Below are 26,172 nucleotides of genomic sequence, written 5' to 3' on the forward strand. Positions count from 1 at the left end.
TTTTATCGGATTTTTATCCTAAAATAAAACCACTGCGACTTTAATTACTCCTGTTCCAACATCTCCATCGTTCCTTATTCATTCTTTACTTGATCTTCATTTTAAACATTTATGCTATCTACTTGTTTTCATATTATCTATGACCACACGCACAATTAAATGGATTGTTTCTATCCCAAGGTGTTTTATTTAGTATCTGTTTGTTCACGTGCTTTCCTAGTTGGAATTTCGTTCAATCCACTCTCCAATTGAGATTAGAATTCCAGAGTGAGAAAAGCTCCCGCAGTATTTTTCTCTGCGTAGCATTCAATGGATGTGTGTCCAGTTTGTGAGATTTATCAGGAGAAACAATGATTTTTCCACTCAATCAACCAGCCAGAAGCCATGATCATGCCTGAACAGATTCCAGGCACTCCGTCTTATCACCAAATTTGATAGTGTCTCGAGATAAAATACTCTTTTTCTGGCCTTATAAAAGAGATTCGCGATGTATTGTTCGCAGTTTTGAGTGCGAAAAGTGTTTGTGAGATGATCTTGAGAATTATTGCAGTCTTTCTGGGAGTTTTCCAGCTCGCAGCTAGTCGTGAGTGATTGTTCTAATTAATTAAACTGAACCGTGAGAAGTTATTTACACAAATATTTTTTAATCTCGGTAGAATGTTCTGTGAACATTAGGAATGATATTCCGGTGAGGGATCCTGTGTACTTGACTCAGCAGGGACAACTTTGGGCTCCAAATGGGGCAGCACTAACCTGGAATTCTGGGCAACCTTCCTTTGTGTCCTGCACAGGAAGTGGAAATTCATTAACGTTCAGTAAGTTATTCAAAAGTGATAACTGATAACATTACATTACGCACCTCTATATTGTTTAAATTCTGACGCGGTAAATAGAACAAACTTAAATAAAAGGTTAAATGAGTTCAGCTGTATTTAAAGTTAAATAAATAACTAAATTCTTGATATTTGACTTAACAAACTACACAGTAAAAAGCAGTTTGGTTTGAAATTTTACACAAATTGTAATTTTGTGTAATTTTTTGTGTGTCATGTCATTACACTATTTGTGTAATTTATTTTCACGTTCAATATTTTACAATCCATTTAAATTAACTGATTAGACGTCGATGAAAAATGAACCAAGAGGGGATTCTTATCGTATAGGGAAGTGGGGCACCTTTTGAAATTGGGATTTTTCAAATAAAATTAAGATTTATCGTGATATAATTTAGTTTCATAAAGAGATTGAGAAGCTAAATTACATTAGGATGTCGCTCAGTTAACCCTTTAACGACGAGACACTTTTTACGGACTGAAAATCAACAATAAAAATTAAACTGGAAAACATAATCAATGATAAGTCTTACATCTAACCTTGGAAAGTCCAACAGAGTCTGATTCGGTGTATTTTGTGCTCTTATGAACGATAGGGACAAAAATATCCCAAAAATTTAAGTAATTTTTCTGATAATACCAATGAATAATATTTTTCGCTTTAATGAAAAATATTACGTATGAGTATTATATTTTTTATTGCCAAAAAGGTCTTGCTTAAAAAAATTGGAAGTATAAAAAAAAATAAAATCAATTAGGGTAAGTGTGCCAAATTTCGACATAGTTGCATGCAAGTGGCAAAGTCTCAAGTTTGAAATGTAATATTTTTCAATACAAATTGAATTTTTTATTCCTTTTTCTTAAAGCGTGTTGCTTGGAATCATGTAGACAATTTATGGTATTTATTTACTCTAAAATCATTCTTAATACATTTTAAAATGAATAAAAATGTAAGCATAGCTTTGTTGTTCTATTTCGGCCACCTTCATTCTCATAGTTCCTTGCCTTTGTTATTCCCCTTTGTTATTCTTTTGCATTGTATAATCTTAAGAGTAAGTAAAAACTTGAAATTCATGGAAATTAGAGAAACATATAAGGTGGCCGGAATTGCAAGCTGGCCGGAATTTGGCACACTTACCCTATAAATTTGCGAATTTAAAAATTCGCCAGTTTTGAGCTTAAATATTTACTACATAGCAAATAGCTAGACATTTGTAAAAAAATATTCTAGATTCCTTCAATCTTCTACTTTACAATTATGTACCGACATAAGAAAAAAATAACTTTGGGTAGTCAGGGAAAAATATTTTCTTTATGGGACACCGGTGTCCCAATCGTCTTTAAAGGGTTAAACTTAAGCATAGGAGAAAAATTCCAGAAAGGTGCCCCACTTCCTCTTATTTCGCGCCTCGAAAGCTTGAGATCAAATCTTGGCTTGATCAATATTTTTTTTAGGTTAATTTGCATATTATCCCACGACCCTAATAGGGATAAGCGGTTAAAAATGATGTTGATGATGATCGCATATTAATTCAATGTGTTTTATTTTGGTAAACTTTTTAAAATCTGTAAACCCTATAGAGCAAAATAATATAATAATAAAAAAGATCGCTTGAAACAGGAATTGAACCTTAGATTGTTTAAAAAAATTAAAATTCTGTTTTGTGAAAGAGTTTTTTCAAGTAAACTCCATAGAAAAGCTCCACAACTTTTGCGCTGACCTGAAGAATTTTGTATCTATCAAGTTTTTCACAAATGGTCAAATTTATCTAATCAATATGCATTATGGGAGATTAGTTGCCAATATTTCATCTTCGAGACTAAATTATTAGCACTTAAATGTACTGGAATTTCTGGAGATAAGCAAGTCAAAACGATATTCTGAATTTTCTTCTCTATTCTTTCTTTAAGATGGTCAAAGGACCAGCACGAAGACATGCGTTTCCGGAACGAACTTTAATATTGGTGGATCATCGGTTACTTCAAGTAATTTGGCCTGTACCAATACTATCACAGGGGATTATTCAATTACCGGAGCCAATTGCGGGAATGATGGAACAATAATTAATATCGGATTCAACACTTACGATTCCCCTGGATTCGTTACTTACATTCAGTCCTGCTACTCTATGTCAACAGGATCAGTTCGTTACACCAGGCATGTGATCCCTGGTAGAGCGATTAATTGTAAGTCTGAAAATTTCCATTTTACTTGGTAAAAAGTGTTGAAAAGCAAATCCCAATAATATTTCCTTTTAGTCGCTGTTATTGAGTCCAGCAGACCGAGCTTCAAGACCGGAGGATCAGCTCCTCAAGTCAGCCCTGCCACATCATACACTCAAGCATCTCAGATGACGAGGTTGACACAGCTTTTAGGATCTCAGGCTCAGGCTGAGCGTTTCCTGTCCAGCTCTTCCTTCATGTCTCGTGGACACTTGGCTCCGGATGGCGATGGTATCTTTAGAAGTTGGCAATTCTCCACGTACTACTACACGAATGTTGCTCCGCAATGGCAACAAACTAATGGAGGTAATTTAATTGCTTCATGATCCTTTTAAGAACAGTCTTTAAAAAGGACATCTACGGAATCACATCTGAATAATGGGGCAAATTGAGACAAGTCGCAAGTTTTAAAATTCTATATCGTCTAAGGCCGGCTTCAGACTTAAGGCTTAGCTATATGGATTAATTGCTCTAATTTATTATCAATTACAATTTTTTTGGAAAAATCATACTTAGAATTGGATTATTAAAGATAAATGGCCAATTAGGCTCTCAAAAGGTAATAAAATTGCTCGCTATTTAGGATTTTGAGACCTTCGGGAATTGGGCTAAACCTCTAGTCTGAAGCCCGTATAAGATAAAAGAAAGCGAGACTTTTAACTTTTACTAGCCCTCGTGAACCTTCTTTAATTCTTTCCGGACCGCAGCATATGCTGCAAGACAAATGCGCCATTTTTTAATCAAAAATATCTAATCTCAGGAATTAATTGAGGTCCTACAAAACATATCTTATATTTGGACATCCTTATAGTTTGTAATCATCCACAAGAAGTGGAATTTTATCAGTCCTGAATAATTAAAAAACATTGTTTTTCACTGAATATTCATATGCTGCTTTGGGTACTCAGAGTCCCAAAAGAGACGAAAGAGTTAAGGGAGCATCTAAACCAGAGGATTTTGATACAAAACCTCCATTTCGAAATAAGTCTCCCATTGAGCTTTAGTCCGATGCACTATCTTTCGGCGCATAAAATCTCCCCCTTTGAAAGCCCTGCCTTTTCTAAGTTCGAATATTTTTATATTTTTTTCTAGATTTTCCTGTTACTTGTAAACTTTTCTTGATAATATAAAAAAATCCTCGTATCGCAGTGAGTTATTGTTCAGTGAATAATGTAATTGCTTAGTAACAGGATTTCATTTAACCCATTAACGACGAGATACTTTTTACTGACTAAAAATCAACAATAAAAATTAAACTGAGAAACATAATCAATGATAAGTTTTACATCTAACCTTAGAAAGTCCAACAGAATCAGATTCGGTGTATTTTGTGCTTCTTTGAACGATAGGGACAAAAAGAGCCCAAAAATTTAAGTAATTTTTCTGACAATATCAACGAATAATATTTTTCGCTTTAATGAAAAATATTACGTATGAGTATTGTAGTTTTTATTGCCAAAGAGGTTTTGTTTAAAAAATTGGAAGTATAAAAATAAATAAAATCAATTATGAATTTGAGAATTTAAAAATTCGCCATTTTTGAGCTTAAATATTTACTACATAGCAAATAGCTAGAGATTTGCAAAAAATATTCTAGATTCCTTCTACCTTACAACCTTCTACTTTACAATTATGTGCAGACATAAGAAAAAAATGACTTTAGGTAGTCAGAAAAAATTATTTTCTTTATGGGACACCGGTGTTCCAATCGTCCTTAAAGGGCTAAATTTAAGAGCATCACTTTATAAAACCAAGATAAACGAAAAAGTGGAAGCTCTCCTTTTCAAGGAATGTTGAGCAACAGCAAAAATCAAAATTTTGAAAAAATATCAAAAACCGGTACATCCGAGTACAGCATACCTCAAACAAAATTGTATGTAAATTTTACACAGTTTTCTTAATCTGAATCGTTTTATGTTTAACAGCTGTGCGCGTTTTCAGCACAATATAAACCGTTTTATGTTACAGCTATGCAGATTTTATGCACAATACCTGAAAAGTACGAGATTTATGCACAATTTGAACCATCTTATACTCGGGCTGTGCGAATTTTCAGCACAATTTTAATTTATTATTTTAAAGTATTTTTTTTTATTTCAACTCGAAATCTTGAAAGAATATAAGGACAAAATGCGTTTTTGGAGCAAGAGGAGCGCCAAGAAAGTTCTGCAAGAAATTAGGCGCCCCCAAAAAGCACATGAAGGAATTTAAAGTGTCCCTTTTTACTTAAACATGAAATCATGCAAAAATATAAGGGCAAAATGCATTTTGAGAGTTTTATGGACGCCAAGAAAGCCTTTAGAACAATTGGACGCTCCAGAAAGTAAAAAATAAAAAAGCTTCTTCTTTACTTCAATGCGAAATTTTGATAGATAAGGACAAAATGCATTTTAGGAACTAGAGGAGCGCCCTAGAATGTCTCGTGAGGAAATTAAAAGTTTTTCCTTATTTCAACTTATTTTGGTAGTTTATAAGGACAAAATGCAATTTAAGAGCCAGTGAGGGCACCAGAAAGTTTTCGAGAAAATTAAAAGTTCTTTTTTTTATTTTAACGAATTATAAGGACAAAAAGCATTGTAAGAACTACAGGGGCACTCCAGAAAGACTCGGAGTCTATTTTGTTAAAATCTTTTTTACTTCAACATGGCATGAATAAAGGGTCAGGGTTCAGTTGTCTAAAAAAACAAAGGAACATCGGTGCCCCTGAATGCTCGCTCCCTGGGCGGGACGCCGCTCCCGCACCCCTTTAGGTACGCTACTGGGTAAGGGTTGGGTATGTCGAAGGAAGAAAGGATTAGGATTGGTGGGATTCGGCTGTTGACTGGGTTGACGTGTGTCGAATCGGCCGTACGTTTTACTTTACGTTATAAAAAATCGATAAAGCAGAAGTACTTGAGAACAGTAATGTACTGAAAAAAAATGTTCAGGAGGAAGATTTCCTCTTTTAATTTTTATTGAAACAGCACCATTAGGGTAAATTAAGCTAATTCAAAACCTGCTCCAAATGGAAATTTTTCGCTACTCCAAATGGAAACGTCATTGTTTTCATGATAAATACAGTACTAAATTATTATATTTATATATTTTCTATACCACAGTTTCATTATTTAGTTAAATTTGCTTCAAATAAAGCGAAAATCCATTCATATTCACAAATTTTAATTTGGTAATTTCTCAGAAAATTTAAAAGTGTACCTTTTCACCATCGAATTTTTCATCAATCGACCATGTTTTCCAATGAAAAATACAATAAATTGACTGTTGTTTATTCGTTTTGTTTAACATTTATGTCATATTTCTGGATAATTTTAGTTAAATTAAGTGCTAATCTTTATTGCTAACGGTACGTGAACTTTTAAAATGAAATAATTACCTATTTCGTGAACAAAAAGAGTTTTTCTGAAGTGTATGCAAATGCTTCAATAGGAAACCCCGGAAATATGATTTTTTTGGAGAGATTTTCTTATTGTTTTAGATGGGAAAGGTGGAAAAACCAGGAATAAGAACAAACCCTGGACTCAGGAACAACTCAGCAAGGTTTTAGAAGACTTTCGTCGCGGTTTCACTTACACTGTTTGTCTCCAATTAGAAAATTTCGTTTGTCTCCATTTGGATTAATATCTTTCCAATAGAAGCATTTTACGCTCGCGTATTTTTCTTGTATTTAAGAAGTTTGCAAATTATATCCAAAGAATTTTCACTAAACAGTAACATTCTAGAAGAGTCAAGGAGCAAATTTATGTAATTCTCTTCAGAAAAAATATGAACAAAATATGAAAATATGAAAAGTTAAAGCATCTGGAAATGGTTTTGAATTAGGACATTTACCCTAATTTTAATTCATTCATGATGGTCAAAAGTAAATTAATGCATTTAATGAAAAATTATACAGGAAATTGGTTAAGAGTTGAGAATGCTGCTCGCCAGAAAGCTCATAACATGCAGCAGGATTTGCTAATCTTCACTGGTACCTTTGACATCCTCACCCTGCCCCACGTCAACGGCCAGCAAATCCCTCTGACCCTGGAGGCGGGAGGAATTGAGGTGCCCAAATGGTACTGGAAGATTATCAAGTCAACAGCAAACAATGCAGCAATTGCACTCATCACCCTCAACAATCCCTTCGCCACGAGCATCTCAGCCAACGAACTTCTCTGCACGGACATCTGCTCATCATCTGGATGGGGACAGAGCAACTTTAACAATTTTGCCCATGGATACACCTACTGCTGCAATGTCATGACACTCAGGAATCGCATCACATGGATTCCCAGTGAAGCATCAGCCAACAATGTACTCAACTGGTGAGTGCTAAACCTCCTCCTGCCTGAAGCATGAAGCATGTAACTCTTTTCCATGGAACTGTGTCTGTTTTATTTCAAACTCAATAAAATGACATCGAGTATTGGCTACAGCACATAAGATTCAAGTGTCTATCTCAGTTCTGCTTCTTCAATAAATATCATATAACATCTCTATCCTCACTTCAACCTTCTTCTCTGTATTTTCGATATAAAGAAAACGAAAAGATTTTGATAACATAGCCTCTCTGTGTTATATTAAAATTCGGAGAAGCACTCCATCCGCGTCTGATAAACCCCCACAATCATACATTTCAAAAAAAATTTTAGTGATTTTTGATATTTGGCACAGGAATAAATTTCCAGGAATTTCCTTTTTATCTGCATCGTATTCTTCCTTCTTTTTCTCCCAACTTTAAAAAATAAAGTGATTTTTCTTCAGACTACAGACACCATCAAAAGGTTCCCAACAAACTTTCTTTTTTTCTTTTTTTATAGACGTTGTAAATTTGTCAAATGTTAAATTTTGATTTATTTGTTCGTCTCTTTAGCACCTTCAGTTGTTAGTTTAACTTTGCTTTCGTCCCTACGTAACTCTTCTTTTGCATTTTTTATTTTCATTTGAAGTAACAAGAATATTTTTATTGCTACACAAATTCAATTCGATTGATTGGCATTTTTTCTGCGAATTTTAAGCATTTTAAATCTAGTTGTAGTTATCTAAGATTTTGCTATATTGTCTACAACTCCTAGTAGTTTTATTAGTTATACAATATATTTTTTTATATCTTAATTTATGATGAATTTTGGAAATATAATGAATTACTGAATTTGGCATTTGCAAATTCGTTTATTTTTCAATATACTTTTATTTTTGTGGAAAAATTTCCTAATCACATTTCCCTGTGAGAAAGGTACTTTATTAATGGGAGGAGCCAAAATGTTCATTGTAAAATACTAATCCAGCTTCTATCGTAATATATTAAAAGGGAAGAGCACCAGCGATCGGCAGAGTTCCTCGGATCGCCAGGTTAATACCACATTGTTGCTCTAAATTAAATGATTTTTTTTTTAAATTGTTAGCTACTTTTTACCATTTAACTCTCACAGGAATACAGTGCATTAACTCAGATTTAATTTATAAAACCAATTTTCCCTGAGACACCTGTTTAAATTCCTGATGATCCGAGGTACAGAGTGTAAGTTTGCAATTACACATATTTTTTATTAATTTATTGCAAAAATTAAAAATTCAAAATACAGATATAGTTAAAGGGATCACTAATGTATCAATTAGCATACATAAAAATACCAAATAATGTTTTAAGGATTATATTTTCAACTAAATATGAAGCATGTCTCTTAACATTCCGATCCGGGGTACTCTTCCCTTATAATGAATATGAACTACCTTGAGTTTCACGGAAGAGCTGAATACTTTATGATATCGCATTAAAATTAAATATAAAAGTCAAGGTATAAAAAATACGAAAATGGGCGTGGTCTATTTTTTAAAGCCAATATTGATAAATATGGTTTTACATGAACATTAAATACAAAATACGGTAAATATACCAAAAGTTATTTGATTTTCCCTTCAATTCTGAGATAGAACTTTGATTTGTGATTTGTGCGAACTTAAACCCATAGCGTTTAAACCAGTGTATTTTTTTTTATTAAAAACCGCTGTTTTGATATACAAAATATTCCAGTGAACTTCATTTCAGTTTGTCAACAACAACAAAAAAATTGTCAATTTTTTTGAGCACAAAAATATCCGTTTTACGAAAGCTCAGTGATCAATATTCGAATTTTTTGAACATCTAACTTTTAAAAATTAGTGTTATCAATGAATGTGAAGTCTAGTTTTCCTCTTGGAAAATTAAGAAAAGAATTGGAACACGATACAAAACTCACTCTTTTGGATTCATTGCTGAATTTTCGATATAATTTGATCAAATTGCGAAATGAGCATTCCTGGTAGGGTGCATTGGGTAATTTGGAACAGTTTCGGGAATTTTGAAATTTGAATTTTCAAAATTCGAAATTTGATTCTATTCAAAATTATCCCATTGTACCCTTTGTAAGTTTTCTCGGATGTAAAAAATAAATTATAAAGGAATGTTAGGATGTTTTGCTAAAGGTGTCACAGTGTTATCATTAAACTCTGCGTAGTTCCTCTTATTTTATCATGATTCTTTGAGAGGTTTTTGTGGAAATTACAATGACCTTGACGCCCAATTCTCTCGATAAATCGGAGGATATTTTGCCCCATATGCCCGATTGAGAGAGAGTCTACTGTATTAAGATTAATACTGTGTTTTATATTGCCTCTCTCTCTCTCTCTCATTTTCCCACAACGTACAAAGTTGGTGGACATGAAATCGCTCGAAAACTGACCGAACCACAGTTGCCACGCATGGAAAATTGCTCGAATTGCTTTTCATCATGATGTCGAATATAAGATTAAAAGTAAGAGTAAGAAAAGACGGAAAGAGGTATATATAGATTGCAACATTTCAAATAAAAAACTGTGTGTATTAGAAAGAATGTACTCTAGTGGAGTAATACGATGAGTAAGATATTAATGTTCCTATTAATTGTTTTCTCAATCGTATTAGAGGTAATTCGAGCAATTTTCCATGCGTGCCAACTGTTATTCGGTCAGTTTTCGAACGGTTTAATGACTGCCAACTTCTATCTTTTTTGCCATTCTCGCAGTTCAGAATGTATTAATCCTCTCGTTCAGTACTAACTTTAGTGATTTGAGAGCTTTTTCCGGTTGAGTTTTTCCTTTACCGATTTGCAGGTATATCAGAGAGAACTTCGAGAACTTACCTAAAAATCCGTTGGAAGTTCGAATGTTTAAACCTGCGAGTTACAGAAAGTCGAGTAAGTTCATGAAACGGATATTTTATCTTAATAAAATTGTAATTCAAAGATTTTGCCATCCTGAAATTCCACAAATGTACACAAAAAATAACTTTTTCCAGCAGACGTTTGCACACTGTTGTTGACATTGTTGACGATTGAAGTGTCAAGAATACCGAAATTCGTAGTGGCAGAACAATCAGCGCTAAAGCGGCGAACACGTGAATTTGAACTTTAGACTTTTGGTAGATTTTCGCATAGGTTTGGCTTGGCTTTGGGGCGGCTTTGTTTCTTTGAAAGGTTATTATTGAACGGAGTCAATCCTTATATTAATCTTATATGTGACGTCATGTTAAAATATGATTTGAATTTTCCGCTAAATTTAAACCGAGCTTGCAAAGAAACGCCATTCGCCTTTAACCTTTGTTAAATTCTTAAGCTTACTTTATACAGTCGAGTTCCTCAAATTTGAATGACGGTTACATTCAAAATGTAAAATATGAGGTTATGTTAAAGAAATTTTGCATGGAGTCTAAATTAGAACTATTTTTCTCTAGTGTTTCCTCAATGTTGTCGTATTATATTAATTTTATTACCAAATTCCACCTATTTAACAACAAATTCAATTGATAAAAATTCCTAGTAATTTTCCTTATTTTAGGAAAGTGAATTTTACATGAATTTCGTTACGTTTTTGAAAATATTGTTCAAATTTGAGGAACACTACTGTACCAGTACCAGAATTGTGGGGTATCTCTCCGGGGAAGAACGTGATTAGGTTATTTTTTCAAGAGATCGGGAATAGTTTTAATCAATAAGTCATAAAAAAACCATTTGAATTATGCCAAATTGTTAAAGAATTAGGACGTTCTAATGCACTAATGAAGCATTTTAATGCATTTCGTGAAGTTTTAGCTTGGTTTTTAAAATTTTCCTGTTTTTAATTACTTGTAATTAATAATTTCTAACAGCATTAAAGTTAGCAAAATAAATCATAATGTTCAAAGAAAATAGTAAGAGTGATAATATTTTTTTGATATCTTTAAACAAGAATACAGTGCTTTAAAATATTAAAAATCGTTGAATGTCTTTAAGATCTAAAGCTTTGGAAATGCGAACAAAATAAAATCCGCTTTAGGGGTTGTTATTCTAATATAGAGCTCAATTTAAGATTGGCCTATACACCTTTCTTTGGACTTTATTTAGTTACTATTATAGGAAAGATTTTCAAAATACTAGTTTTTTCTAGATCGGTTATTTCGATATTTTTTTTTTAATGAAATGGAAACTACATTTCAAAATGAGCTACGGTATTTTTTACGTACATTTAAATGTATTTTTAAAAATATTCTTTTTCCTTTTTCTTAGTATTTGTGAATAATATAATTCTTTTCCCTATCTCGAAATATTCCCTAATTTTTACTTTTCATCAATATTTCTTAATATCTTAAGTAACATTCTCTTGTAGTTTAAGTAATTCCTAAAAATATTTTTAAAGATTTTTTAATCTAAAGTTAGGAATATCATTTTCATTTTTCTTTTCAGTGATTTTTGTGACACACTCTAATCTGTTTATTAAGATTTTGAAAAGAGACATTTTATTTATTCTTTTCTTTAATAATTATTTATAAATAAATATTAATTAACTTTGAGATTGAAGTTATTTATTTCCTTTGGAAAGCTTTGTAAGCCACAATTCAGGTAATTCAAAATTAAATACTTTTTTGTGCTGATTAAGGATAACATATAAAACACAAAAACATTAAATTTTGTGCGAAGGATCACAGAAAACATTTGCTCAATTCTTGGACCAATTCCAGTTTAGAATATTTACTGGTAAAGCTTCTCCGAGTCAACATTGAAAAGGAATAATAAAAATGGTCATGGAGGAAGGAAAAATTAATTAAGCAAATTGCATGTCCTTAACCTTCTGTTGGTGTCTGTAGAGAGACTTAAATGTTGAAACTACGTTTCTAGGAATCACAGTTTTTAAGAAATATGTTATGTAAATATCTCATCGTCCTCCATTCTCCTCAAAAGTTCAACTCTTGCCTATACCTCGTCATAATCGTGAGTACGAGTAAAGGACTCACCTTGGAGTTATTGTCAGTGAAAACTGCTTCTCCATTCCCAACTTCACATCCTAGGTCTTGAGGCAGAAGCAGAATTTCTTCAGGTAACTCTTTGGCATGCAACCACTTTGGCTGGCGTAGCTGTTGAGACGACTCACAGAGCCGGTCATTTGGAATGTCTTGTCGGTCAGGAAATAGGACACAGTAGACTCAAATTCTCCCCCTCCTGGATTTGTCTCAAAAACCAGAAGATAGTCATCGTGCGGATTAGGTATATCCCTGTACTCAGCCTTTCGGGCAATGGCAATACGCTTGAGATGGAGATCCGAGCACATTTTGTGGGTGGCCTTTGTGCTGTTCATGTAGTCATCAATCTCACCTTTCATGAATGTTATGATGAATTTCACAGCCTCCTTCACGATCGGAGAGCTTCTACTCGTAGTCTTGTAGGGGATGCAGGTGCACCAGTGAGCCTCAATGGCTGAGTCTGTGCAGGATCTGTTCCAAGGAACCTCGTCAAAGACGCTCTGGCAAGATGGGCAGCTAGTAGCCTGAAAAAGCAGAAATGATCTCTAAAATACCCTAAGGAAAACCGTTCCTAAAAACCCGACTAAAGGTGGGCCTAGGTCTTTAATACCCGAATCAAAGACTTTAGCGTAAAACAATTAGAATATTAGGCCTTAATTTACTGCTTAAGCTAAGAAGCAGCTTATAGTAGAAAATTAATGGAAATCTAGTAATAAAAAATTAACGGGTAAAAGGTGTCTAAGGCCGAAATTTTTCAACTGGTCTAACTATAAAACATATTCGAAAATCATTGAAAACGCTAGGGTCAATTTTGAGATAAGTCAAAAAGGGACAGAAAAACACGGTATTGACCTTTGGCTCATTTCTCCTTTTAATTTCTTAAGCCGACGTTTCGAAGGGAACTCTCTCTTGGAGTTCGAGCAGTTAAAATTAAAAGGAGTCATAAGAGCCTCATAGGGTAAATTAAGCTAATTCAAAACCTGCTTCAAATCAGGGCAGAGCATTCTCATACATTTTCCGTACAAAAATGTGGTATATACAATATTTTATTAAGTGTTTTTTTAGTTTTGGTATAAAACCAAATGCAATTATTTTAAAACTTTTACTAAATGAAAGAGTATCTAATGTTATGTTATTAGCACAAAATTTATATTGATTGCACGAGGATAATAGTTCCTGAAACTTTTATGAAAAAGACGTAAAATTCGCAATTTTTTTTGAATTTTTCTGACAAATTTTCTATCTGTAACACCAGTAAAATTTTAAATTTAATAAAATATCTGTATATGTGTCTACCATTTCGTGTTATATTTATTTTTGTGGGATCTAAAGCTTAAAAATTAGAAATAATTAAAAAAAAATACCATTTGTGAATTAAAATGCTCCATCCGTTAGTTAATCATCCTAGCTTCAAATACACAATAAAGTGACTGTTGTTTATTCGTTTTGTTTAACATTTATGTCATATTTCTGGCTAATTTTAGTTAAATTAAGTGCTAATCTTTATTGTTAACGGTACGTGAAGTTTCCAAATGAAATAATTATCTATTTCGTGAATAAAAAGGGTTTTTCTTAAGTGTCTGCACATGCATCAATAGGAAACCCCGGAAATATGATTTTTTTTTTGAGTTTGAAAAACTGACCCTCAGATCGGTAAAGACCATCCTTAAGTTCCAGAAGTAAAGAAAAGCTTACGAACAGGAAGTCAAAGTCACCCGCACTTAAAGTACTCAAACTTTTGACAGATGTTACACCTCAAAGTACTTTTGCATCATTTGTCACCGGATCAACGAACTAAACCGATAATCACTCAAAAGAACGCCCAAAATGGCTTAGGAGCCTTAGGAGTAATAAAATTGATTTTCGGACAAAAAATTAATTATCGGTTTAGCTTTCATAAGCGATTGGAATTGGCCCAGGCTTGTCAAGAATTCCAATACCTTTCCAAAAAGCCCAAATATTAACCCGTTTGGTTGATAAATACGCTCTCTAGAACCTTTTAAACCTTTGACCTTGAAAATGCGTTATTAGGATTAATTCAACGGTATTTTCGTATAAAGATGAAATGTCCACCTGGGCAATCTCTGAATCATATCCTAAGCAGAACTGGTTTCAACTTCATTGGAATCGGTTAATAAACATTAGAGATAGAGTTCGGTCCATATGGGAATAGTACGGGTCGGGGTACAGTGGGTTGGGGTAGAGACGGATGGGACCCATTATTAGAAAGATCTTGCTGTCAGATGTGTCAGAGACACTATGTGCTAAAATTTCATCGAAATCCTTTCATAAACACAAAAAATGCAGTCCGGCCAAGACATTTTTGGTTATAGCTCGGGTCAGGGAACATCGAGGGAGGAGTGCAACCCACTGTTGGAAAGGCCTGGACCTCAGCTATAACATACTATAATTTAAAGAAAAAGCATCGTCTAGTTTTTGAAATATTCAAGATCCTTCGATTTAATCGGATGAAATTTGAGTATTACAAAGGTTGTAGTACTACACGAGAGCTTTCCAAAAAAAATTTTCGCATTCCGAACCGGAGATATGACCATTTAAAAATTCAATTTTTGACGCCCTCTAGCTCGGTCAGGGGGTCTGAATAGGTTAAGTTTGATATCGATCGAAAGCTCTTTGGTCCAGCTATAACATACTAAAATTTGAGATCGATCGATGCCATAGGGGCTGAGTTATTGAGAAAACAAATTTCGGGGTATTCCAAAATGGCGGTAGGAGGGGGGTGTCTAACATCATCAACTTCTAGCCACTCATCGATATTTAACCTTTGCTGAAAACCGCTTGTCGATATCTCTTTCCGTTTTCTCCTCAGAAGCGTTTGTACTCCGGACGGAACGGACGGGACGTTCACGAAAATAGATTTTTAGCCCACATGATTTTCGTGATCTATGAGTGGTCAAAACGTGTACATCCAAAATTTGGGCCCGATCTGACGAGGTCGGATTTCACGATTTCACCTGTGACCACAAAAGCTGAGATTGTAAAGAATCTCAGCTAAAATCCTCTCACGTCCATTTTTTTAAAGAGATTTACACTTAAATGTATAATTCGGGAGAGGAAGTCATAATTTATTAAGTAAATAGATCCTTCTATCAAGACTGAGAAACGAGTTTTGGATGAAAACAGGAGTGCAGATAATACCAAGAGGAGTACTGTTTAGAGAGAGTCCCCTTATTGAGGCACAACACTCTAGGGTGGCTACACACTGTAATCAGTTTTCGTAAAAAATTGCTCTTGAAGGAAATTGTCCGCATTGTTTGTAGGTAGAAACGTCTAAAATCTGTCAAAAATTGCTCTCAATGTGTAGAGGCCTTTAAGAGAACTTTTTTGAACCCAAGGCCCTTGACAGACCCGAGGATTAGCCGAGAGACGGCTTAGCGTAATTATATTCGAAATAATGGTTAGACATCATTTTCATCATTTTTCACTAAGTCGTCTCTCGGCTTAAGTCGTAAGTGTGTCTAGGGTCTAGGGCTAGGGCATAAGAGTCCTTCGGTAACTCTGAAAGTTAGGAACTTCTATCTCTTTTAGATATCGATTGGTAATACAGATGTACAATAAAAGTGTTTTTCCCATTTTTTGACTTCACATCTTTAAAAGGTAATAAAAAATCCTGACCAGTAGGGGAATTCTGTAACAGTGTGACAATGTCATATGACTAATTTAATTTTTTTTTTATATGGTAAATCCGAAAGAATTAATTGTTAATCAGATTTATATCAGTTACTAAAGGTTCTTAGAGATCCTTCCAATGGTCATTCGATGCTCCCTAGACTTTTATGTTGCCCTGTTCCCGAATTTTACAACACAGATTTGTCATATGACATTGTCATACTGTTACAGAATTCCCCTTCAGAATGGTTATCAGAGATGTCTTTTAACTTACTTGAGGTAAAATGGCTGATGTAATGTGCTCCTCTTCTGGTAGAGCCGTCAGCGCTAGAACATGATGAAGTGTTACATGAATATCATAGGGATTTGTAAGGCGGTTTCTGTTGATCCTTAGTGTCTGTACGATCTCAGGATTCTCATCCTGAAACCACTTTGGCAACCAGACAAACATAAATGGCAGTCTCTCCTCCAGCCATCCCGTTAACAGTTTTCTCACGGGTCCGAACCTCAGACCATGATCTGAGAAAAGGATCACAGCGCTGGTATTAAGGATGCCTCTGCTATCGAGCTCATTCAGGTAGTATTTAATCTTGTGGTCCATACTTGAGGGATCGCTAATGTCATTGTGACTGAAAGTATTAGCCCAGAAAAGGCCAAAAAACGCCCTATCTTTGTACAGCTCAGCAAAGTCCAAGGCGTAGTTGTAGATGTAGTCAGCGGAATGTTGGTAGCCTAGGCAGAATTTGAGGGAACTCTTGTACTTTATAGGAAGGTGCTTCTCAGCTGCCAGCATCAGGGGTCTTAAGTAGTAGTCTGTTGGAGGTTTTAGGAACCCTTTTTTATTGAAGTTGAATGTACTTATTTCAGCCTCATCTTCGGCATAGCCTGTGACGTATCCTGAAGCTCTGAATGAGTACCAGACCATTGGGCATGAATCCAATTTGGCTACATGGACTGGATCGCAGATACTGTAGGACAGGGAAGAATTGAATCCTGTCAGAATGGCCATCAGGTTCGGATACGTGTTATCGTCGATCTGGAAGCAAGCAGTAATATTATTAGGGAATAGGTTGTAATGGTGCTATATTCCAATAAAAAATGAAAAGGGGAAGTATTTCTTCTGGACATTTTTTTTAACATATCATTGTTCTCAAGTGCTTCTACATAATTGACATTTCTTTATTTTGGTTTATGTTACGACTGTTTGGTGGTTTCGGGCCTGGCGAAAACAGTCGAGACAGGAACCAATACAAAAACAGAAGCCTTTAAGAAGCAATTGAGAACAGTCAATATTCAGGAGAAAGATTCCCTTTTTGATTTTTCATTGGAATAGCACCATAAGGGTAGCTGGGTCTTACCTTATTGTACCCCTTGAGTTCAAACCAGCCTGAATTGTAAATATGTTGAGCTGTATTTGGCATTGCCCGGATTAGATTGAGCCTGGAAATGCTGTCAATACCCATCATAAGGACACTTAGAGGTCGTTTCTTCTCGAACTTGACTTTGAACCTCTCGAAACGTTCAAGAACATCATGTTTTTCCCTCATGATATAATGGACATTCCGGTATTTTTCCTTCCCGCCTTTGGAACTGCAGTTTACGTAGATAAATTCAGAATTATCTGGCAGGATTGTTGAGTACTGGAAATGGGTGCAATTGGACAGAACTATGGCAGAATCAGCGTGTTCTTCTTTGGTTGAGCGTCGAATCTCCCGGTAGCAGCAATGGGGAGTATCGTAGATGTCATACTTGTGCAAAAGATCCTTATCTACGACTAGACTAGCATTTCTACTCCCAATCATGTCAATACGCGTAAGAGGAGACTTTGTGGAGCATTCCTGTTCTTTTTCGCGATGAAATAGCTTCATGACATCCGGAGCTAGGGGATCCAGATTCGGCATTTGGCATCCTGGTCCATAAACCAGATACCCCGTGGGCACTGGCGGCAAAGGTGAAGAATTAGCAACTCGAGACAAAACAGCAACGTGAGCTGTACAAATTGCGGGAGCACAAACATAAAATATAAAAGCTAGCACATAAAACATAAAACAGAAAACACAGCTAAGAAGCGAGCTTTTTGGCGGGAAAATCAGTCACCTGGGTATCCGGAGATGTTGTCATCTGGAGGAATGTGGACAATCATCTGTGGGTCTGTTGAGGTACCCAGGTAGTAGGAGGAATAGATGAGGACGAAGAAGATCACGACAGCAGCACAGAGTCGAAGACGACCACATCTCTCAGAGTGAAGGCTTCGCAAGTCACGACGGATCAAGAGTTCAGAATTCCAGTGAATCAGCGGAGAATTGAGTGAGATTGTCGTCTGATACACCATGGCTGGATGTCTTCATCTGCTAAAAATAGTTCTCAAGGAATTAGGAAACACGTTGCAAACTTTCAATTACAAATGCTAAATTCTTCAATGGATTTAACGATATTTTAGGACTTAAAATAATCGCACGGCGAAAATGGGAACAAAAGTAATGAAAATAGGAACAGATGCGGCGAAAGTGAGAACAGTTATGGAAGTTTTACTGGATAGGATAGCTTGAGCCATCTTCAATTGAGCTTAGAGTTCTCGTGTATCATTGAAGAATTAATTGAAATTGTTATCTGATACACCATGGATGGTTGTCACCATCTGCTAAAAATTGTTCTAAAGAAATTAAGAAATACATTGCAAAGTTTCAAGTACAAATGGTAAATTTTTTAGCGATCTTTTAGATTTAGGAATCATCACACTGAAATAAAACAGATATGCGGCGAAAATAGGAGCAGATACGGCGAAAATAAGAACAGATGCGGCGAAAATAGGAACAGATGCAGCAAAAATGAGAACAGCAGTGTAAGTTTTACCAGATTTGGATCAATTCGAGCTAGATATTAGAGAATTCAAGAGTTTTGATCCTGTCCTTAAAATATTTACTAAAAACAATAAATTAAATAGAAATAATTTTTTCCTCAATTTTCCCTAAACTAAATTCAGCAGTGTTTCAAAAGTTTCGCTACTCCTTTTTTCAGCGATAAAAAGTTCCTTGCGGAGCCCATAAAAAAGCTTCATGAACTTCTACAAAAAGCTCAGTAAGAGGAGCTTAATGTGAACTCTATTAAAAATACTTTAACGATCAATATGCTTGGTTTGTGAATAAATCCTATAATTAAAGTCTTTGGATTTCATTATAAGTAAATGAAATGAATCCCTATCCTTAATGAAAATCATAAAACTCATTTATTTTTCCTACAAGAAAATGGTAAAGGTTTATATCTTAGAAGAAGGTTTCCCCTTTTGGTGAAGCAATTAATCTCTGTCTACCATGTGCTGCTGAAGAAATCACTTAATTGTCTGTCAATCAAGATATTCATTTGTTAATTAAGTGTTTTTCCACCAAAAACACGTCCAACCAATTTTAATGTCAGTAACAGATACATTGCAATTAAATTGCAAATTGCGAAAAACATTTTAGGTGATTATTTTGTATGTTTCATTGGTTTCATTTAACCGTAATTTTTAAAAAGTAACGAACAATTTTTAAATGACAAACCTTTATTTTTATTTTCACTGTAATCAAACTATTGGTCACAAAATTATATTTAATAAAGTGTCTGGGAAAATTGTTATCTCAACCATTTCTCCAATTGGCTTAGGGATACTGGTAAACTATACACAGTATATAATTTTAGAGTCAATCTCTGACCAATTGCAAAATGAAACTGAAATTGTTGAAATTGGAATTGATGATCAAGTGGAAATCGAAGCTCTTCGGACATTGCACAAAGGCAAAATAATTGGAAAATAAATTGTTTTTCTATCTAACAGAGGTGAGGAAAGCTCCTCGTGAGCTCATCTCAAATTCCTCGTTTTTCAAGCGGTCATCGCATTGATGAGGTGAAAAATTGTGTCATACAATTGTTTGCAAGAGCCTCCAAGGCGAACATCTTTCATGCTTCTCCCCCAGATTCAATTTATTTAATTGATCGTGATCTTAAACTCTAATGCATTCCTGAATATCCATACTCAATTGAATTTGATTGAATTGACTATGGATATAAAGAAAAAATCTTAGGTCACAAATTGCTCAATGATGAAAATTGATTTTTCAGCCCAACAAAGCCTCCAAACTTACACTTTCATTCAAAAATCTCTTGGAGATAATGCGTGAGAATAAGAAATATAAATAGAAGAATTAAAAAAGAAGAATTTTTGTAAAATTTTATCAGTGTTGTTTCCTTGGGCATTTCCTCTTGAGAAACAAAAACAATTCCATTCAAAACTATTTCGGAAGCAAGATTGCTCTACAAGATCTCATAGTGCTATCCATTAAGTGAGGCTAAAGTGCAGAAAAAAAATAGACAAAATTAGCACTATTAAGACGTGTTATTGGCAATGGGAAAGAGTTGAATAAACGAATTAGAAGCAAGACACTGTGAAAGATTCAAAATCATTCAATGGACTACATGACTAGAGAGAATAAATTGAGAAATTCTATAAAAGCTTTTTTTGCCGAGGGGTTACCAACTGGTAAATTATTTATTTTGAATAATGCAAATTGATATTTTTGGGGATTAATTAATAATTTCATCTTAATACCAATAATTTAGCTTGACTAAACAGTATGTTTCCTAGTTTTTATTTAAAGTGAATTTAATAAAAGATTGATGATATCGTTTTAGGGGGAAATAAGGCACTTTTCAATTGAGACACCTTTGAAATAAGGTTTTTTTCACCTATTTTTAAATGGAACTGGTTCTTACCATGCTATAATATAACTCCGTAAACAAATTGTGAAGCTAATAATCATCTATTTAGTATTACATGGGCGTATGTTCATCTTCGATATTTTTCACTACGCTAATTAAGAGATAAAATTTAATCAGAGAACCTGAAACCAAACCTAAAATAAATAATTAAAAAAACTTTATTTATTGGGCTATTTTTTGGTGAAAATAATTCATTATATTTATTAAATTAGTTATTATTCGGAATCACTTATTAATTCATAATTAATGAAAAAAGCTTGTAATTAATGAAAAGGGAAAAGCCGTCCGAGATAATGTCCACTTATAGGGGGGTCATCGAAGACCGGAAGTCGATATATTTTACCGTTTGACCTCTAGCTCGGGAACAAACTTAAAGTCAAGTTAAAATAAATTTACGAAATAAATTATTCAAAAATCAGTACCAATAATCGATTCAGTACCGATGAAAAGCGATGCAGTCGGGTTCAGAATTTCAATACCTTTCCAAAAAATCCAAATTTAACCAAATCGGTTGAAAAATGAGCCCTCCAAAGTGCTTGACTTTTGACCTTCAATAATTCAAAATGGCGAATTTTCCGGTCATAGGGTAGAGTCAGTACATTTTCGCCAGTAAGTCCTTTTTCGCCACCTAAATTAAAATGACATTTTAAGAGAATTATGAGTTCATAGAATTACTAAATGAGTATTATTTCGTGACCTGTAGTCAAAAGAATCAGAAAATCATAACAGATCATTTACCGATTAGATTATTTGCAAGTTATTGAAAGAAAATTTTGACAAGGTGAACAATCACAGAAAAAATATAGAGTTCTTAGGAAATTTGTCAACGCTAAGAGAAATTGCCTTGCACTGTTTTATGTTCTTGCTGGTGTACAGCATTTGATATTTCTTCACTGAAAGTCAATCTGATATTAAGTAAGCTTTGTTGTAATATTATTTTTAATAATATTTTCCAAAAAAATTAAAGAAATTCGGATGTGGTGGAAAAGGGCTTACTTTTTTCAGCTGTGTAAGCACTTTTCGCCACTCATTTTTCTAAACATTTTACAACTGGCGCACCTCGCGGATTATAGTCGAAACAGGTATGATTTTCAATTAACTTTTCCTTCGAATAAAAATTATGAAAAAAATCATTTAAAATACTCTAATAATTGTCTGGTATCGGTGTCAAATAAGAAAAGTACTGTGCCATGTATTTTTGGAGGTTTTCGAAAGCTGCTATTTCTTAAAATTCAGTCAAAAACAGGTGGCAAAAAAGTGTTTACACAATGGCGAAAAGAGTTTACAAGGTGGCGAGAAGTACTGAAACATGCATTGTTGCACGAAATGTAATTTTTTTTAACCAGATACCCAAAAATTCCCGAGAAGTCTCCTGGTTTAATAGGGAGATAATGCTTCAAAGCATCTGTACACGAAATTTCATTTTATTTCGACAAAAATTATAAGAATTACAAGGGTATCAAACCTTAAGGTGGCGAAAAGTACTTACTATACCCTAGGTGTGTTTGCACGAAATGTTCGCCTGGACTACCTCGAAAACATATCTGCACAATTTTGAGAAAAACCGAAAAACGTGGTTTTAGTGAAGGAAGTTTTTGGGGGAGGGGAGAAAAACGTCTGGAGATATTGTTTCTTATTGGGGGTCATCAAAGACCGGTAGTTGATATCTCTTACCGTTTAAACTCCAAGACGGTCACAAGTTGAAAAAAGGCGATTATATAACTGCTCTCTCTCTTTGAATTCGAGTAGTAATCTATTGTTATAAGTCCTTAACAATAATAGCGTCTTAATCGCCGGTATTTTTCAGTATCATAAGTGTTCCTCGCAGTGTTCCACGTCTTTTCGCTATGGAACTAAACAAACATCCACTACTTCTCTCTACAATACGCCTATGATGGGATAAGTGCTTATCTAACCAGGAACGGTCTTAGGAGGAATCGGCGCCGCTTTGGGAAACATTTGTGATGTTAATTCAAATACCAACAGGGAGATTAACCGGAAAGAAGCTATTGCTATTTCTCAGAACTCTCAGAAAGTATGGTAAGGATTCTTACAAAATATTATTTAGTAAAAGTAGAGCTTTATCACATGGAAAGAACAGTTCAGCATCATAGAAAAATTGATAACTACCGGATAAATACGATTTGATAAGTTTAATTCTAGATTTAAACAAATTTTAATATTGAATTTGTATTCGGAAATAGGCTGTTGTCTCATATGCTTCTTTTTTATTCAATATTAAGCAATATTTACCCGTAATTAGATATGTAACTTCATTAAATATTTTAACCTCCCAATTCGGAGATATGTCTTAAACCCTTTAATCTTTAAATCGGTCTTTTAAAACTTGATTTGTATTTGTCGAGAAAGATATTTAATTTTAAAATTTCAATATGCTTTAAGATTTCTTTAATTGTAAAACTAATCGGAATGATCTTTTCAGATAAAGAGTCGTTAGCCTTTACCTCAAAATTGTAAATCTTTAATTTTGTTACCAAAAACTTTACTTAAACTCATTATTTTTCGTTATCTCTGAATTGAGGGATTAAACTCGTTTTGTATTAGGTGAGATTCTTAATAATATCACCAATTTTATGTTTGTTTACAGCTTGAAAATTTTCTAAACATTCTATGCTCTAGCCAATTTGAGAATGATATCGAACAATAATATTTTATGCGATCTATTCTGTGTATACAGTGCATTATACACATCAATTTAAGAACTATGATAATATTTTATCACTCTTTAAAGGAGCATCAAAGACTTTACATTGAGCAGTAATAAGAAAACTGTAAGTAGTGAAAGTAGATTAGATTAGATTAGATTTCAGTTTATTTTGTGCCTTTTAGATCTACAGATCTTTTCTTAAGACTTTAAGGTAAAGTGCCCTCGAGTCGACCGGTTCCTCGACTCGACCGGTGGTCAATATTTGAATCTTTGATGGTGAATTTCTATAAAATTGTCACTGATTCGTATTTATTTATGGAATAATTGACCTATTAATGTTAGATCATACGCCAAATATTAGTCAACCGGTAGACTTGAGTGCACTTTATACTTTATCTTGCAATCTTATCTGTATCTTGTAAGTTAGTCTTTTCTGTAATACTAAAGACATTAAAGTTTTTTTTAATTCTACTGGAACTATAATTAGATTTTAATTATAAAAATTGGATTTGTCAATATTTAAGGTTTCAATTGTCCCGAATTTAATAAATGCTAATTTATGTTTTTTGTTAAATATTTAAGAAAGAATTATTAAAACCCCTATACTTTAACCAAACTGCTAGGTATCTTTTTTTGGTTTTTAGACTAGAAATTGACTGTAAAACATTTGTTTATATTTACATGTTAAACTTTTTAATGTTTGTCGATAGGCCTATTTTTAAACTTTCAGTTTAAGTAAATGCCGAAATTACAACTGATATAATTCGCCTTATAATGTGTTTATTAAAAAAGAAATTTGTGGTAGAATACACTTAAAAAATTATGAACAGCAATAATTTTATTAGGGGGAAGTGGGGCAGCTTTGAAAGTGGTGTACCTTTGAAATTGGGATTTCTCACCTATTTTTAAATAAAATTGAGACTTATCGTGATATAATTTAGCTACACAAACAGATTGAGAAGCTAAATTGCATTATGATATGGCTTAATTTCACTTAAACATAGGAGAAAAATCTCAATTTCAAAGGTGCCCCATTTCCCTCTACTAAGATTATTTTTTCCAAGGTGGGGATTATCAAAATAAATTTTCAAATAATTATTAAAGATATATTAATTCTAGAGTTACAGTCCCCTTGCCCTCCTCCCTGAACTCTTCCTCTTGGGAGAACCAAACCGTCGAGTATCGATTAGTTTTGAACTGCGCGCAAAAAGCTCTTCTCACCCTCCGCACCCCATTATTCTCTCCTTGAGCACCCTCGCAGAATTATTAATTTGCAATTATCCAACCACATGGTGAAAGAAATCCCACGGCTCATCGATAATTCAGCCCCACTGGAAAATGTCGAAGGGGCCACCATGAAAAATTCATGGGCAGAAAGGAAGGAGGATGGATTGGCAGGGAAGAATAGTAAAAAAAAAAAAATTGCATGAAAACTCACACTTTCATTGCACGAAGCTTTTGTTCACTGTGGTCGCCTTGGGAATGCAAGAACATGAAGTGGACTCATGCTAAAATTAGACCACCTCTGTGGGTCACAAAAGGGCAGGGAAAATTCACAGAACACAGCACTGAAATATTGGCATGGAAATTCACTTGAGGGAAAGTCTCTCTCAGAGGAATTGGATGACACTAGTTTCCGAGATGCAAGAGTACCATCAGAGGGATGGTGAGAGAGTGACAAAAGCTCCAGTGACGGTTTTTCGCGAGTAATGTTTTTGGCAAAAAGTCACGCAGAAGACTGAAGAGGATTTTCCTCGGTGCGCGTCTCAAGAGCTGTAAACGCGCCAAAGTCTCTCAAAAAAGGAGGGGAAATTATCACAAATTTAACAGCGCAATGGATCACACTCACCATGTGAATTTTCTCGCTGAATGACGATATGAATCGCACATTGAGATTTTATAAATGGAAGACACTTGGTAGGAAATCCACGCGAAAAACATTGAAAATCTCAGAGAGAGAGAGAGAGAGAGAGAGAGAAAAGCAGAGAAGCTTCCAACTTCCCCTTGGAAGCTTCCATGCCGAGGGGCAAAGCTTAATAGAATCCTTTGAAAGGACCTGAGATCAGAGTTGTAGTTCATATAGATTAACATTTGAGATAATGTTTTTGGGTTTTTTCTCTTGTTTACTTATAATTATTTAAAAGAATTAAGATTGGGTTTGATTTGTACCCTGATTCGAAATTGTATGCTGTTCGACCATCATTGTTGTACAACTAGGGGAGACTGGGGTACATTTAGTCAGAAAGTTATGCTTCTTCTTTGCGTATAATTTGCGAAATATAATGTCTGATTCTTCCCCTGGCTAATTGTAAAAATTAAACAGTACAGTGATATGGGTAGAGGGACCCAAGAAGCAAAATAGCTGCCTTGTAGAACCAAGTATTAGATAAGTCTTTTAGTGCACTTTGAAAAGACTTAAAGTCAGAATTTTCTGTTTCAATTCCTATAGAAGCTTTTAAGATCCTTAAGAGTGCGCCACTTTACTTATAGTATTCTCAGTGATAGAACTAAGACCGTTATAAGTAAATAAAAAATTTTTGGTTCTATAATGCCTTACTTAGGGAATTCTAGAAGACTATATTAAGAAAAAATTGTTTCTTGGGGAGCCTTTGAACTTTCGCACATAAAAATGATGTTCAAGTTCAGTGATTTTTTCTGACTACCATGCAAACCGTATTGATTCTCCAACTATGCCAAAAAAATCTCTTACTTATAGGGTTCATAATCCCACCTCACGTAATCCCAGAAAATCCTCAGATTTTCCTCTAGAGGAAAATGAAAATTTAATCCCG

General features: G+C 34.3%; 2 protein-coding genes across 3 annotated transcripts; one reads left to right on the plus strand and one right to left on the minus strand.

Annotated features, from left to right (window-relative positions):
* The first annotated feature begins 260 nt into the window (after positions 1 to 260).
* On the plus strand, positions 261 to 7,478 carry LOC129800628 (uncharacterized). The gene is made up of 5 exons (XM_055845157.1): positions 261 to 583; positions 657 to 815; positions 2,745 to 3,020; positions 3,093 to 3,362; positions 6,949 to 7,478. The coding sequence occupies exons 1-5, from the start codon at positions 529 to 531 to the stop codon at positions 7,362 to 7,364; spliced, it is 1,176 nt and encodes a 391-aa protein (XP_055701132.1). The 5' UTR covers positions 261 to 528; the 3' UTR covers positions 7,365 to 7,478.
* Positions 7,479 to 11,579: 4,101 nt separating this feature from the next.
* LOC129800609 (uncharacterized) lies at positions 11,580 to 25,120 on the minus strand. 2 transcript variants are annotated; one of them, XM_055845126.1, is made up of 5 exons: positions 24,819 to 25,120; positions 18,055 to 18,305; positions 17,316 to 17,896; positions 16,232 to 16,993; positions 11,580 to 12,851 (listed from the first exon to the last, which is right to left on the minus strand). In XM_055845126.1, the coding sequence occupies exons 2-5, from the start codon at positions 18,287 to 18,289 to the stop codon at positions 12,372 to 12,374; spliced, it is 2,058 nt and encodes a 685-aa protein (XP_055701101.1). In that variant the 5' UTR covers positions 18,290 to 18,305; positions 24,819 to 25,120; the 3' UTR covers positions 11,580 to 12,371. The 2 variants fall into 2 exon arrangements, with proteins under 2 accessions (XP_055701101.1, XP_055701100.1); XM_055845125.1 differs by having other exon boundaries at positions 17,316 to 17,947.
* Between the last annotated feature and the right edge of the window lie 1,052 nt (positions 25,121 to 26,172).

Source organism: Phlebotomus papatasi, chromosome 2 (genome assembly GCF_024763615.1).
Source record: "Phlebotomus papatasi isolate M1 chromosome 2, Ppap_2.1, whole genome shotgun sequence".
NCBI lineage: Eukaryota > Metazoa > Arthropoda > Insecta > Diptera > Psychodidae > Phlebotomus > Phlebotomus papatasi.